General features: G+C 43.0%; 1 protein-coding gene across 1 annotated transcript in view; it reads left to right on the top strand.

The window, feature by feature from the left end:
• Nucleotides 1-12,591, top strand: part of hcn2b (hyperpolarization activated cyclic nucleotide-gated potassium channel 2b) — a 42,622-nt gene extending 30,031 nt beyond the window's left edge. The window contains exons 5-8 of the mRNA XM_036521093.1: nucleotides 5,442-5,588; nucleotides 5,772-6,012; nucleotides 8,575-8,739; nucleotides 10,914-12,591. Coding sequence (XP_036376986.1) covers nucleotides 5,442-5,588; nucleotides 5,772-6,012; nucleotides 8,575-8,739; nucleotides 10,914-11,872 — 1,512 coding nt within the window. The 3' untranslated portion in view covers nucleotides 11,873-12,591. The remainder of the gene's footprint in view (nucleotides 1-5,441; nucleotides 5,589-5,771; nucleotides 6,013-8,574; nucleotides 8,740-10,913) is intronic.
• The last annotated feature ends 203 nt before the right edge of the window (nucleotides 12,592-12,794 follow it).

Below are 12,794 nucleotides of genomic sequence, written 5' to 3'. Positions count from 1 at the left end.
ATACTCTATAAACTGCATTTTCTCCAAAGTAGAACTACTGTGTTCTGTGCTTTGGCCAGCTTTGGCATAGGAGAATGTGAGGGCCAAAGCCCTTTGACAAAATCACAGAATAAACCTGTCACATTGCAATTACTCGCAATTAAATTAGATTAAGATCGAAATAGGATTATCTGGAAAAGGGGGATTGGATTATTTGTCTTTAGATGAGGGATTTTCATACATAGGTAATTACAGTCAATGAATTCACTCCCCACCACAGACCTTGATGTATGTGGATACCATTGGCCCTTACATTTAACCATATACCTGCTACGTTACTGCCCTCCTTTATATTTAACCATACTGTATGTGTGAGCTATATTACTGCTCTTCCGTAAATGGTATTTGCCTCATAACTGCTCTTCCAAGCATTTTTACCATATGTGTGTGCTACAGTACTGTTCTGTCAAACATTTCACCGTAAGCATATACTACATTACTGCTGTTCCTTACATCTCACCACTACTGACCTTTTTAATGCACCGTTTCACGCGTAAGGTCAGCCAGCATATTGATTAGCAGAAAGAAACCATTTGGACCTAAAATGAAATTCATAAGTAACTGTTACAACAAAAGGTCATAGCACATTTCTCCTTTTTTGTGAAATAACATCATTTAACCTTTCAGGATTAGCTGCTTCTCTGCTCACAGACATGGGTCTGAACCTCTCAACTTTTTATATTGCCATTGAACATGTATCAACTGGATGGCAAAAATGATTATTAAATTTTCTCTCAATAAATATTAGGAACTGAGCTTGACATCTGCTGTTGGTTGAATTTGAAACTTTAATTACAGAGAAATTGGGTTGAGAAAATAATCCTCATAATCTCAGTTCTAAAAAAGGACTGGTTTAGAGAGAAAGTATGTTTGATGCACTCACTGTACAAATTGTGGTAAGCTGAGAGTTTTAGCAAAGGATGAACCAAACTGTAGTCATATTCAATATAAATATGAAGTGCTGACTGGCACGGCAGAGTGATGATAATTATAATCAGAGGAAGTGAGAGCAGAAAGCATTGGACCTGAGAGTTGAATGTTCATTAATATTTGATCATGTTTTTTTTTCTGTGAGAGTGAAAAAGGCAAGGGCAGAGATCCACTATTTGTAGAGCTGTGAAAGAGTTGGAAGTATGTTCCTGTGAACGTCATGTGAACCAAAAGAACTTTACCTTGGAGCTGCTGTGAGGTCTGCAGTGCGGTTAATGTTGTTGCAAGGTAATGAAATGAGAGAGGGTTAATTCTACATCTGCATGGCTGCCTGTTGCAAATCAAAATCAGAATTCTTCAACAGTGACCCATCAATCAGATTCAGGGTCTAAACATGAAATATGGTACATACCAGAACTTTTAAGACATGCCAGAATGTGCTTGCAGATAAAAGTGGAGTCATTTCATACTTACTTCGAGATCTACTGAACTCAAAAAAAGCCCTCACCCTGAATAGCCCATTGTTTTGAGATCTCTGTGCACCATATAACTCCTTATTGGTATCACTGACAACTATAGCATGCATTAGAGAGCACTGGACTAGGAGCATCCTAGTCTGTGGTGGAGTGTAGAGGCAGGCTGACTCCTGTAATTTGTTATGATCTACACTGTATCTTCTCTAGTGAAACACGCTGGCCTAGTGCAGTGATGGCATATACCGCCACAGGAGGTGACACCTTGCAGTCTCAAAAAATCCAGTGGTGCTCTCCATGGAGAGCTTTTCTGATATCTCTCATGCCCAAGCCCAACCTCCAGTCTTTCCCTTCTTACTCTGCCCACCTACCAGTAACCCTTGGCCAATTCAGTTTGTTCTCCATACTGTGCTTTTAGGTCTGAAGGGGTTCACTATACAGTGCAGTTGGACTGAGAATCATAATGTCATGCTTCAGTGGCTGATAGGAAGGAATCTAGCATCATGCATGAAGTACATCACATCACTGCAACTTTCACTTCCTAGCGCTCACTTAACACGCTATGATGAGTCCCCACTTCCCTCCTGGCCTTGTCATTTATGCCCCTCTTGTCAAGAGTTGTCATGTCTTATTGACATGCATGAGAAGCTCAGCGCTCTCAATGATTAAAGACCACAGTGAAGGCCCAGTGCCCCTGTGTTTACTCAGCATTCCTTACTGAATTTCCCACCCTTACCTTTGTCAGAACTGCCATGAACGAGGCCATACAGTAAATTCAGTATAATTGGATATACTGCTCAGTAGTTTACATGTGAATATATGCAAATTATTTTCATGTACTATAATTATTTTTTATTAATATGCTTGTGAATGGTTGCATTCTTTCCCTGCATGTCAATGTGTGCATTGAACCCTTCATAATGAAATGTTTGTCATTTCCCCTGCTTTCTGTTATGCTATAATCTGTCACACTATTTAGCTAGCTGGTGAAATGTGCTTTCAATTTGTCCTATTGTACTCTCAAACCCACACAAAGACACACACTTTCACTTATATACACACCTGCTTTAGTAAGTTCCGTAGGGATAGCTAGCTAGCTAGCTCATATACTGTGAGGTAACAAACTTGCTAGTGGTAGTTAGGCTTCAATCCTTTATGTTATGTCCAAATTTATATGCTGAAAACAATTTATAAATAGACTTCTAAAGCCGACAAAGACAGGTATTGCCTGTTTGTGAGAGATCAAAGAAAGATAAATATAACTTCAGATGCAAAAACAGGATACCTCAATACCTCAATGGATGTCCTAAATAAAAGGAGAAATGGTGCACTCATACCTTCCACATTCAGTTGAGAAATGGAACCTGGGGGGCTTACCCCAGGGTAAGCCACTTATCAATGTTCATATCTTCAAATGTTTTGATCATGCGTATTGATTGTTTCTTTTGAATTCAGCCTTGAAAAGTAATTAAGTGATTCCCATATTTTAGCCTATATCTAACAGAATCATGTACAAGCTGAACAGATCCCTCAGATGACCACCACTGGCCTCTGGAAACTGTTTTGGCCATGATGTGAATGGTTTTATGTGAATTGTTATGCATTTATTGTAACTGGGGTGTAATATTTAATGCATTCATGCATGAGGTACAGCCTCTTTAAGATGCTTGTAAACTCCTAGAGAGCTAGTAACTGACACTCCAATAATCAAAAAAAAAAAAAAAATAGGTGGCAAGTTTCAAGACATAAAGACCCTAAAACTATTTCTACCTTTACGACATCTTTTGTATTCTTTTGACTATCACCGTGTTACACTTACCCTATTAACCCTTACTTTACAATGCCTACTCCATAGTTACGACTTCTATTTGTCCATCCTATATCTGTACTGTAATATTCCACCCTTACCAGAGAAGTTGGAGTTTGGATGAGCAGGAAACAGTTGTGACTGTCCGAAAAAAAGTTTGCTGATATTCTTTCTGGCAGGCAGCGAATGAAGGGCTCTTGTCGGGAGCTTAGGGATTTGCCCCTGACCTCCCATGGTGAGTCCGGCGTTTGTGCTGCAGTGATGACTCACTGCTGAGCTCTGCCGGCCCATTAGCAAGCAGCCCCAGACCCTCGGAGCCATGCTCTCAGGGAGCCTGTTTATGTAACAGCCTCCCTGAGATAGGGGAGCATGGTTCGGCCTCCATGGGGATTTCACAAGGGGACCATTATCAGTCCATGTGGTCTTTAAATTATTCAGCTTGGCTTTTTCTGTTATAACATCCCCTTATTTCATTTATTTATTTATCTGTTTGCCTTGCTGCCTTTTGCCTCTACAAGGTCAAAAATCACAGTGAAGATCAAATATTTGCTGTGAGTCAGCAAAGGAGCTTTTGAGGTTTGAGTATACCATTCCTTTTCTCCATAACATTGGTCCTCTCCCATCCGTGATTTTGTTTGCAGGTATACACAAAACAATCAGTAATGTTAAGTCAAAACTATAAGTGTTCATTTAACTCTGACAAGTGTCTATATTGTCCCACTTTTCATAGGGTGCCTCATGCTTCTTTAAAATTTCTATCTTACTCATTTCTGAGCTGGAGGTCAAAAGGGGCCAGTTGCTGAGTGAACTGCATCAATAATTTGCTGATTGTATGATTTGTAGTTGTTTTGGCTTTGCTGTGCAGAATGTGTTATAGGGGCATTTATGTCTTTAAAGAAATTGTAAGTGAAGTATGGTGCTTTTCCGGTATCTGCCTGTCAGGAGATGCAGAAATGTTTTTGTTTGCATCAAATAAATCTAATTGGACATGGAAATGTTGCCTTTTATAAAATTTCTTATTTTATCAAATGACTTTGACAAGTTTCCTATATTCAGCTTTAACTAAGAAAATGCTGTCTTGTACCTTTTGGAACTTTCCTTTGGAACTTTTGGAAATTTGACAGTTATGTAATCTGTGTGGATAGGATACAATAGGTAGGATTTAACCTTCCACATTTAGCCTTGTAAGTATAAGTACAGTAGATAATGCAAAAATGTATGAATACACATCTCATCAATTATATGGCCACCCACTCTTGATTTCCTATTGCTAAACAGAGTTTTGTAATATCATGCCATAACATGAATACATCTGACTAGTCACTTTTCAAGTTGTGACAGTTTTATTGGAGCTTTGGCGTTGGCAGCCTGTCGATGGATGTACATGAAATAGTGCAACACACTGCACACTCCCTAACACAGTGTAGTATGAAGATATCTCTCCCTCAAGCATCCCCCTCCCAATATTTTATAGTGTTGCCATTTTTTTTTCTCTGTGAACATGGCCATTTTTCACCTGAAAGCAGTATTTCCATGGTAAATAGGTCAGAAGCTTTCCCTTTAAGCGTGCTTTTCTATGCTTTCCATATAGTGAGGCACACAATTATCCATTTAGCCCCTGACTCTGCTCCAAAAATAGCACCAGATGCTACTTGTGGAAAAGGGATTTTTTAGCAAAAAAAGGCAGTGTATACTGTGATAAAATATGAATGACCATACCTTATTATACTTTTTTGCGCCAAGCTCAGCTCAGGCTCAGCTTTGATATTTTATGTTATTTTGATTGTTGGTTGACCTTCTTATAAACTTCCATCACACAAATATTAAATGAGAATATTTTGTTTTCTTTTTTTTTTCATTGTGTTTTAAATAGTTTTTATTGCCTGTGGTCTCATTATCAATGCATTCTTGTCATCTCAGAATCCTGCTACAGGTTTAAATAATTCACTGCTGTATCATAGTATTTCCTAGATGCATTCAAATGTGGTCAAAATGGGTGACTCATGCTTTATGTCTGTTTCTCTCCCCCTCTCTCCCCTTCTTTCCCCATCTTGCATGTGTTACTTTCTTTCATTCTTTATCACTGCTGCTCACATCTCTCTCTCTTTCTCTCTCTGTCTCTCGGTCTCTCTTCGTCTCTCTGTCCTTGTCTCTGTCTCTCTCTCTCTCTCTCTCTATTGCTCTCTCCTCAGTATAAACAAGTTGAGCAGTACATGTCCTTCCACAAACTTCCGGCAGACTTCCGACAGAAAATCCATGACTACTACGAGCACAGATACCAGGGCAAGATGTTTGATGAGGAGAGCATCTTGGAGGAGCTCAATGAACCACTACGAGAGGTGAGAGTGACTCGAGATAGGAGTAAATACCCTTCCAGGCCTGCAACAAATCTGAAGCAAACCTAGCTCAAGTGTATAACATTACACCAGTGCAGCAGATTTCTAAGTGCCTGCTGCCTCAGTTTCATTCTGTCTGAAACTTAAAGATCCACAGCTGTGTGTGTTCTTCATCTTCCCCTTCAGGAAATTGTCAACTTCAACTGCCGCAAGCTGGTGGCATCCATGCCCCTGTTTGCGAATGCCGACCCCAACTTTGTGACAGCCATGCTAACCAAACTGCGGTTTGAGGTCTTCCAGCCTGGGGACTATATCATCCGGGAGGGCACCATTGGCAAGAAGATGTACTTCATCCAGCATGGGGTGGTGAGCGTACTCACCAAGGGCAATATGGGCATGAAGCTGTCAGATGGCTCTTACTTTGGAGGTATGATGCTAACTGCCCTCTCCTGAGTTTGCTAGGAAGTTGGATGCACTGCTAATTATGTCTTTTTTCTCTTATGGAACGTGTCTGATAATTTTCATGTCACCCATCTGTTTTCACATATTCCACTGTAGCTTTTCTTTAGATGACTTACATTCACATCAATCATTCATCTTAAATAAACTTGCCATTTCCTGTGTACTGCAAATTGTGTTCTAAAGCCATAATGACATGCATCTGATAAACCTTTATATACTGTTGCTGATTTTGTAATGATAGTAGTAGCATTTGTGCCTCTAGCTGTGATATTGTGCCTCTTTTCAGAGAGTAAGAGACATGTTCATTTTAGTGTCTGCTTTATCAAATCCTTCTGGTTCTTAAGTATTTGCTTAAATATGGATCTGGGAAGCTTCAATACACCAAAAGATGTCAGCGCTGTTTGGGAAACATGCTCCCGTCAAATTCTTGACTGTTGTGTAGAAATGAATTTCAAAACACTTCTGCAATCTTGGCAATATGATAGTATCATTGATTTCCGGATGTACTCATGTAAATACTTATGGATTTAGAATGCCATTTACAGCAAGTCATGTAATCTGAAATTATGAAATGTATCCTCTCTAGCTGTTGTATTTCAAGGGAAACATAATTAGTCTCACAATACTGAATTCAGTAACAACAGCCTTCCAGCTCTCATCCTCAATTATCAAAATGTATGGTGCCCTGAAGCAATATGTTATACATGAGACAGTGAAAAACAAGGATATTCAATGTGCTGTGTTGGTTTGCGTCATCTCTTCTGATTCACAAGCTGGTGTCAAGCTCCTATTGGCATGTCACTGCTTCTGTTATATTTATGTAAAAATGATGGCGGCACAATAATGAAAATAAAAGCACACTGACATTTGAATTTTGCTCCTTGCTTGTCTCCCCCTCAAGCGGGTTTTGTCCCAGTTTTGGAGGCTCTTCCTGGAGCTTGTTTGGGGACACAAGTGTTGCTGATCCAGAAAAATGCAATGATTTTTGTGAAGTCTTTGGGGCAGAGTCTAGAGGCAAGCTTCCCATCAGAGGCCTCCGCAGAAGAGCACAGTTCAGCAGTACTGCAAAAGGCCAGGAGCCATTTTTATGGGAGGCATGCCACAGATACAGAACACATGTGGCCAATTAATAACAGCTAATTAACTGTGCCGAGCAGTGATGACAGCACAATTTGTAATGTTGACCGTGGACTTCTTCTGCTGCATCCTTTCTGCCACTGGAGAGCCAACAAGAACAGAAGGGTGTCAGCCATGTGGAGCACAAAATCGAACAGGTGTTCGATTCTTTGCAGTCCGCGTAGTTAATAGCCTACTCTCCTTCTACATTCCTTTGTGTTTTGTGTGAAAAATAACCATAATAACAGATATCTGCACAGGGTTTTCAGGCGGCTTCATCTGAGTGTGCAGAATACTTAACTTCCTACAAAGGAACGGCAATATATTCATATAGAATGAATATACTGTTTGAAATAATTCAACCTTATAAGTGACTGAAGGTGACTGCAGACATTTGCTTTACAATAGCAAAGTCCTAGAAATAATGGGGCTTTGAACTGCAAAAGTAAAGGCTTTTGTTTTGAGGACAAGTGCAGAAGTGTGGATATGCAAGTTATGTCTCTCTACTGATGTTTCCTGCCACAGAAGAGGGACAGCATTAGTCTTCTGGAGAACACTCAATTCCATATCAGATAGTTGAAAAATAGGTTTGCTGTGACGGCCAAGGTCATATTTTAATCATCTTTTGTGAAAGAACAAGCCATATGACTTTACGTAAATGTTAAGGTTGAATACCACTGCTTGGAACCTTTGTCAGTGTAGTTAATGAAGAGTTTATCATCTTAGAAATATACTTAATGTATGGAGCATCCTTTGTGCAGTTTAATAGTGCGTGTAGGCAGCTGGCAAAAGGCTGACCTTTTATTAATTGCCCTGGCTTCCAGCGATCACTGTTATTATTACTATCACTATTACTACTACTATTGCTACCACTAATACTGCTACTAGCAATGACAATATTGGCAATAGTCATTACTATATACAGAATACAGAGAAAAATAATTGGCACACACTTTGATGGATATATTTTAGTGTAAGTGTCTCAATTGTCCAATTGTTTTGTCATAGTCATAGTCCTCCCCACAAGATATCGGACAATGCCTCATTGTCACCGTACCTCAGCTGGCCTCAGACGCACTCTGAGGAAGTGGAGTGTCATTAAGAGGGAGTGATTGGCAGACCTATATCCAGCCTTCAGATTCAAACAGAGAAGGCAAAGACGCATTTCTGTTACACACCAGCCTCAGTCTCCAATCCACAACGCTACAAAAATCAATTGGAGACTTATGCTGTGATGTGTAGTTGAGCATGCTGGCAAAAACTGAGCTGAAATAAGTAATGGGATCTCCAAAAGGGATGTAGTTCATAAATGGATCTCATCTTACGCAGTGTTTGCTGTGTTCTGTGAGCTTAATGACTGACTTTAAGGTAACTCGGTCATCTGTTTGCCGTCTCTCTCTCTCCCTCTCAGAGATCTGCTTGCTGACTCGCGGCAGGCGCACAGCCAGTGTCCGGGCTGACACCTACTGCCGCCTGTACTCGCTCTCAGTGGACAACTTCAACGAGGTGCTGGAGGAGTACCCGATGATGAGGAGAGCCTTTGAGACCGTGGCTATCGACCGACTCGACCGCATAGGTATGTGCTCCACCTGCCACTTGTCACAAGCCAGGAAGCACCGCCATTGACCAATTAATGCTGATTTTTGATAATTCTGTCTGAGCAGGACTGCGTCTGTTCACGGGATGCTTAAAAGGCAGCAGCCTCAGTCTTCAGCATGATGTAATTTTCCACTAATTCAGATTTTCGTGTTTGAAAGCACACTGTAAAAGCATTTTTTGCAGAAACTGATGAAGACCTGGAGACCTGGATTTTTAAATTTATATGTGCAGGCTACCATTAATGGTAATACATTTGCAGAACTTTCTTCATTGCAAAATCAATGTAAAATTCTTAAAAATGGCCAAAATAACATTGAAATTCGCTGATGGTTTTAGATGGGTTTAATACTCAAATACACAATACAAATATTTTTTTAAAATTATCGCTTGTACAGCATATACTGTGAGGGCATTTTGTAGTGTTGTAGCTGCATTTGGTGGCTTTGATGTTGATATTGCCAGGCTTTGGGAAGCACCCACTTTGTAGATTCAGACCCCTCTCTGTAAACATATCATTTGCTGAAAACTGGAGCCCCCACCCTCCCCTCCTCCCCTCCACCAAGGTCACTGTGTTGCTGATGTCATACTGTGTCACATGTTCACTTCAGATGTTTACAAAAGGGGGCCAGCATCCACCACTTGCCAGCCGTTGCCATGGCAGCCGGATTCCATACGTGAACGGCTGGGTTCTCGGGGATTCCAGCGTATTTACAGCAGCTCTTCCATTCTTAAATCTTCCTCAGGTCACGTCCGCCAATAGGCAGGCATCCACTCTCTTCTTCGAACAGATGAGTGAAAATGCAGGCTGGAGCCTGATTAAATGAATGCATTTATTTGTATTCTAAATCCCTTCAGAGTACAGGAATCCTCAGTCCTTTTACACCGCTTGAGAGCGTGTGCAGCAGTGGCCATTGATTCTCATCGTACTCTCAATGTATGGCAGAATGTATGCGCCGTAGGACTGACCTTGCCATTGCCACAGAGCCCTGGTCTCCCTCACAGGAGACAGTGGTACACGCAGACATTAGAGGGAAACATTAAGTACAGAGAGAACATAACCAAATCAACTTTGGAGATGCAGAATGCACGTGAGACGAGTGATACAGATTTTATTTCCGTAGATTCCCTGTTTGCCCACCTCAGTCTCTGATATGATAGGAGTATATCGACACAATTTTATGATTTCACATAGGCAGCATGTCAAGACAAAATAAATAAATAATAAATGTAAGACAAGACATGCAAGGAGAAGCACTGGAATCCATGCTGACCTGAAAAACTGAGGAGAATGCAGCTAAACACACAAGCTAGAGAGGAAGTATGCAGTTATGAGGCATATATTGTGTTTTTAATTTTGACAAACCTGGAAGGTGAGAGAGGTATCCCTCGGACTTCAACGGAGGTCTCCGTGCACTCTGCGAAGGAGGCAATTTCGGCAGCAAATTGATATCCCTCGGCGTGTGTGATTATGGTGCACAGTGCCAGGTGTGTGTGCACGCCCAGGCCATCTGCGCATGCTCCTGCTCGCCCCAGCCCTAACGTGACTTGACAAAAGAAAAAATAAACTGGCTGCAACCCCCAGCGAGAGCCACATGTGCAGGAGTGTGTGAATGTTTGGGGGCTATAATTGAAATGTCTGCAAACTGGGCTCAACGGAGAATTCACACCCTCCACATGCACCCCTGTGCACGCACGCACACACACACACACACACACACACACACACACACACACACACAGGCATATATCCTCTCTCTCTTCCTCTCTCTCTCTCTCTCTCTCTCTCTCTCTGTCTACCCAATAATGAAGGTTCAGAGGCTAGAGTCTCTTAGTGCAGTGCGAAATTACCGGCTGCGATTTCAATTACAGACAACCTCCAGGTAGGCAGACAGAAAGGGCATTGTGATGCAACACGCCTCTCCTGATCAGGTCAAATCCTGCCAGACAGCCCTCAGCCCCACTCCTGCTGTGCTGACACAGCGCTGCAGACTCCAGGCAGGATTTGGGGAGGTGGACAGTGATCAGTCTTATTAAATCACTTAATGGCTTGTTCATTTCCAGCTCATTGTAGGGTATTGATTGTGAAGATGACGTAATGGAAAAAAGGGAGCCGACTAACCTGCCCCCCGGATCTCTTCTGGTGTTTCACAGGGAAGAAGAATTCCATCCTGATGCACAAAGTTCAACACGACCTCAACTCTGGTGTCTTCAACAACCGCGAGAACGAGATGATCCAGGAGATTGTGAAGTACGACAGGGAGATGGTGCAGCAGGTTGACCTGCAGCGACCGCGGGCCATGTCTATGACTCCGCCCATGCACGGGGGCATATTCGCCCCCCCCAGCCAGCCCCAGGTCAGCTCAGCCATCGCCACGCTGCAGCAGGCCGTGGCCATGAGCTTCTGCCCGCAGATAGCCAACCCAATGGTGGGCCCCGTGGCCCTGCAGTCCCCCAGGATGGTGCGGCGGTTCCAGGTGGTGCAGAGCCTGTCCAGCCCCGTCTCCATGTCACCCCTCCAATCCCAGCAGGCTGCCCAGCCCCCGATGTCCGGCGGGGCCTTCGCCTCAGCCATCTCCAGCCCGCCAATCCAGAGCCCGCTGGCAGCTGGCGGGCGGACATTCCAGTACAGCTCCAGCCCCATGGGCGGCCCCTCCGGCTCCCAGCTCTCCCTCGTCCAGCAGCGTGCCCCCAGTCCCACGCAGCGCCCGACCACCCACAAGAGCACCCACTCTTTGCACACCGGCAGCCTGAGCCAAGATGCCAGGGCCCTGTCAGCCTCCCAGCCCTCCCTCCCTCACGACGGAGCCCAGCCGGCGGCCCCCAGCCCGCCCCAGTCCACCCGTGTCTCTTCCACTTCCATCGGGCCCCCTCAGACCCTCCCGGGCACACCAGGGGCCTCAGGCTTCAGGAGCGCTGTGCCCCAGAGGGTGGTGCTGCCCCACCAGATGTCGGTGGGCTCCTTCCCCTGCGCTTCCCTCTCCGGCGTTGCCCCGGGCCTTGGGGCTGCAGTGGGGCCAGGGCAGGCGGACTCGGGAGTGCTCAAGAAAGATTCAATAGTGAGCCTCCCCGAAACAGACCCAGCCAGATCGCGGCTATCTTCCAACTTGTGACCTTCAGAAATGTGCGCAGCGAGGGCTTCAAGTTTTGTGAGATCAGAGGGTTCCTTCCCTCCCTTCTTATTGCCCCTCCCCCCATCCCTGTCACACCTTGAATCTTACAATCCGAATGTATGTTGAGTGTGTGGTGATGGGGAGAAAGAAAAACTGTAAGACTTGTATGACTAACAATATAAAGTCTGTACAATTAATAATTAAAACAGGTGGGATGTTTCTACTCTGCCCACACACGTAGATCCCTAGTGGTAGCACTTCCCCACATTTTGCCTCTAATGCCTCCTTAATTTGCTTTCTTAACTGTAAGTGTATTCAAAACATAACTAATGTACCAGTTACAGTCTGTGTAGAATCCAAACAATGCAAACTAGCGTGAGCTGGGACAAAGGGAAAATCAGGGACCTGCATCAGATGACAATGATGAAGTTCAGCGCTTTGCAAAAGTGTTTTTCTGTGTCCTTTTTTTCTGTATAAACAAGCTAAATACGTAGGTGTTCTACTCATGACGCAGTTATATTAGTATTGTTTTAGAAAAAGAAAAAAGAAAAAAAGCTGGTGTTTTAGACCGCTGGTCGATCTTAAATCGATATGTAAAAAAGGGAAAAAGTGGGAGAAGATATTGTCAGTCGAATCTTCATTGTATTTCCTCCAGACCAAAGCTGAGCTTGAACACAATGTTGGGATGTGTCTGTGTCGACTGAGAAAAGAAATCACATCAACAAGAAAAAAAAGAAACAAAATGTACAAAAAGTATAAAAACAAAAATCATTTAACTGCCTTTATTCCAACTTTAGAAGCCATATTATTAGTCCATGTGTGCGTGTTTGGTCCACGTTTGGTTTATGTCTTTTAAGAGTGGAGAATCGTTCCTGATTTGTATTTTGCCTTAGTTTTGTTGGGCCTATTCTCATACCCCTCT

This window comes from Megalops cyprinoides, chromosome 2 (assembly GCF_013368585.1).
Source record: "Megalops cyprinoides isolate fMegCyp1 chromosome 2, fMegCyp1.pri, whole genome shotgun sequence".
Taxonomy (NCBI): domain Eukaryota; kingdom Metazoa; phylum Chordata; class Actinopteri; order Elopiformes; family Megalopidae; genus Megalops; species Megalops cyprinoides.
This window is presented reverse-complemented; position numbering and strand designations above follow the sequence as displayed.